Below are 3,043 nucleotides of genomic sequence, written 5' to 3'. Positions count from 1 at the left end.
GCCCTGGCGGGGCGCCTAGAGCCCCAGTTGCATTGCTCCAGGAGAAAGGAGGGGGGCGGTGCATTTGCAGGAGGAGGAGAAGGGGGGTGGGTGGTGGGGGAGAGAGAAAATTGCGCGGAGACCTGCCAAGCGCCACCGCCGCCGCCGCCGCCGCTGCCGCCGCCGCCGCTGCCGCCGTCGCCGCCGCCGCCGCCGCCGCCTGTGAGCTCCGGCGGGCAGCCGGACTGTCGGCTTCCCGGGACATCTGGGTCCAGCGGGGCACAGCCCTGGGCGCTGCCGTAGCCGCCTCCGACGCGAGTGCAGGCGGCTTCCCCAGGAGCTTGTGCCGCTCCAGCTCCTCGGGGGTGGAGAAGTGGGGGGTGGGGTTGTTGTTGGGGGGGAAGAAGGGGGAGGGGGCAACGCCGAGAGAGTCAGTGGTTTCCATGGTGATGGAGCTGAAAGTGCAGGAAATTTAAAGGCTTGGACCCAGCGAGACAGACAAACCGGTGCCAACGTGCGCGGACGCCGCCGCCGCCGCCGCCGCTGGAGTCCGCCGGGCAGAGCCGGCCGCGGAGCCCGGAGCAGACGGAGGGAAGTGCCCCTAGGACCCGCTCGGCCAGCGGCGCTGCACAGAGCAGCAGAACGAGGAGCAGCAAGAGGAGGAGGAGGAGGGGAGAGCGGCTCGTCCACGCGCCCAGCACAGCCGCCGGCTCGGGAAAGCAGCGAGGAGCCGGCGCCCCCTGCGCCTGCGGTCGCCCTGGAGTAATTTCGGATGCCCCGCGGCGGCCGTCTTCTCGAATAGATCCGGGAGAGGAGTTGCGGCCAACTTGTGTGCCTTTTTTCCGCCCGGGTGGGAGCCGGCGCTGCGCGAAGGGCTTTCCCGGCGACTCATGCTGCCGGCCCTGCGCCTGCCCAGCCTCGGGTGAGCGGCCGCCGGAGAGACGGGGGAGTGCGGCGCCGCCGCGGGCTCGGCGTGCTCTCCTCCGGGGACGCGGAACGAAGCAGCAGCCCCGGGCGCACGCCGGAGGCATGGAGCGCTGCCCCAGCCTGGGGGTCACCCTCTACGCCCTGGTGGTGGTCCTGGGGCTGCGGGCGGCACCGGCCGGCGGCCAGCACTATCTCCACATCCGCCCGGCCCCCAGCGACAACCTGCCCCTGGTGGACCTCATCGAACACCCGGACCCTATCTTTGACCCCAAGGAGAAGGATCTGAATGAGACGCTGCTGCGCTCGCTGCTTGGGGGCCACTACGACCCAGGCTTCATGGCCACTTCGCCCCCCGAGGACCGGCCCGGTGGAGGCGGGGGGTCGGCCGGGAGTGCAGAGGACCTGGCCGAGCTGGACCAGCTGCTAAGGCAGCGGCCGTCGGGGGCCATGCCGAGCGAGATCAAAGGGCTGGAGTTCTCTGAGGGCTTGGCCCCAGGCAAGAAGCAGCGCCTGAGCAAGAAGCTGCGGAGGAAGTTACAGATGTGGCTGTGGTCGCAGACCTTCTGCCCGGTGCTGTACGCGTGGAACGACCTGGGCAGCCGCTTTTGGCCGCGCTACGTGAAGGTGGGCAGCTGCTTCAGTAAGCGCTCGTGCTCCGTGCCTGAGGGCATGGTGTGCAAGCCGTCCAAGTCCGTGCACCTCACAGTGCTGCGGTGGCGCTGTCAGCGGCGCGGGGGCCAGCGCTGCGGCTGGATTCCCATCCAGTACCCCATCATTTCCGAGTGCAAGTGCTCGTGCTAGAACTCGGGGCCCCCAGCCCGCACCCGGACACTTGATCGATCCCCACCGACGCCCCCCCTCCCGCCCCCCGCACCGTTTCCAACCAGTTCCACCACCCTCTCTGGAGGGGGACTCGATGAACTTTTTTTTTTTTTTTTTTTTTTTGGCTACAGAGACCTAGCTTTCTGGTTCATGTAATGCACTGTTTAACTGTGTAGGAATGTATATCTGTGTGTATATACGGTCCCAGTTTTAATTTACTTATTAAAAGGTCAGTATTATACGTTAAAAGTTACCGGCTTCTACTGTATTTTTAAAAAAAATAAGCAAAAGGAAAAAAAAAGAACAGAGAAAAGAGAGACTTATTCTGGTTGTTGCTAATAATGTTAACCTGCTATTTATATTCCAGGGCCCTTCGCATGGCGAAGCAGGGGGGGAAAGTTATTTTTTTCTTAAAGTACAAAGAGAGGGGAGAACTTTTGTAGAAGGACTTTTAAAAAGCTATTTTCCATTCTTCGGAAAGTGTTTTTGGTTTTCCTTGGACCTCGAAGAAGCTATAGAGTTCAATGTTATTTTACAGTTATTGTAAATATAGAGAACAAATGGAATGACTAATCATTGTAAATTAAGAGTATCTGCTATTTATTCTTTATAATATCCCGTGTAGTAAATGAGAAAGAAGTGCAGAGCAGGATTAAAGAAAACCACTAAAATCGACTGGCTCCACACTGCGATTCTCTGTGTTGGTGATTGATGGGAGGGGTGGGGGGCAAGGGGGGGCGGGTAGGGGGTGCCGCTGTGCTTATTACGCCTGTGAGGAGAAGGGGCTCATCCCCTCTTCGGGTGTGATGGAGGTGACCACTCAATTTTTCATGGTAGGGGGGTATTCTCAACCCCTCACTTGAGCATCACGTGGCCTCCGCCCAGTCTCCCAGCTTTTTCTCCCTATATCACCAAAGCCTGGGCCTGTCGTGACCTCGGCACCCAGCCGGCCCCCTGGAGCTGACCCCAGGCTGGGCCGAGGGAGGGGGGAGGGTGGGCGGCCGCTTTGTCCTGCCTGACAGGCCCTTCACAATGGGGACACGTGTCTTTCACACCTACCCTAGGGGCGGAGTGCCGCTGAAACTTGACCCCCGAGGAATGGGGGGGAGAGATCAGAGCGCGCCCACCCAGATCCCGCCACCCCTCCTGCCTCGCACCCCCCCCCACCTCAATATTCAGCCCGTGTTAACCCTTTGCACGCCCGGAAATTACGATGGTAATTCCAAGCTGAGGAATCAACACTCACAGCCTCCGGGATCCTGCCAGTTGGACCCCCCCAAATCCCAGGCACTCAGCCTTAATGTCTGGGAGATTT

General features: G+C 61.0%; 1 protein-coding gene across 1 annotated transcript; it reads left to right on the top strand.

Moving 5' to 3' along the window:
- Positions 1 to 207: 207 nt before the first annotated feature.
- NOG (noggin) lies at positions 208 to 2,401 on the top strand. The gene has a single exon (XM_080680568.1). The coding sequence runs from the start codon at positions 1,009 to 1,011 to the stop codon at positions 1,705 to 1,707; it is 699 nt and encodes a 232-aa protein (XP_080536694.1). The 5' UTR covers positions 208 to 1,008; the 3' UTR covers positions 1,708 to 2,401.
- Positions 2,402 to 3,043: the final 642 nt, after the last annotated feature.

This window comes from Plecotus auritus (assembly GCF_963455305.1).
Source record: "Plecotus auritus genome assembly, chromosome: 7".
NCBI classification, from domain to species: domain Eukaryota; kingdom Metazoa; phylum Chordata; class Mammalia; order Chiroptera; family Vespertilionidae; genus Plecotus; species Plecotus auritus.
This window is presented reverse-complemented; position numbering and strand designations above follow the sequence as displayed.

Excerpts from the sequence above, each read along its gene's own strand:
- NOG (XM_080680568.1), top strand. The coding sequence starts at position 1,009 with ATGGAGCGCTGCCCCAGCCTGGGGGTCACCCTCTACGCCCTGGTGGTG.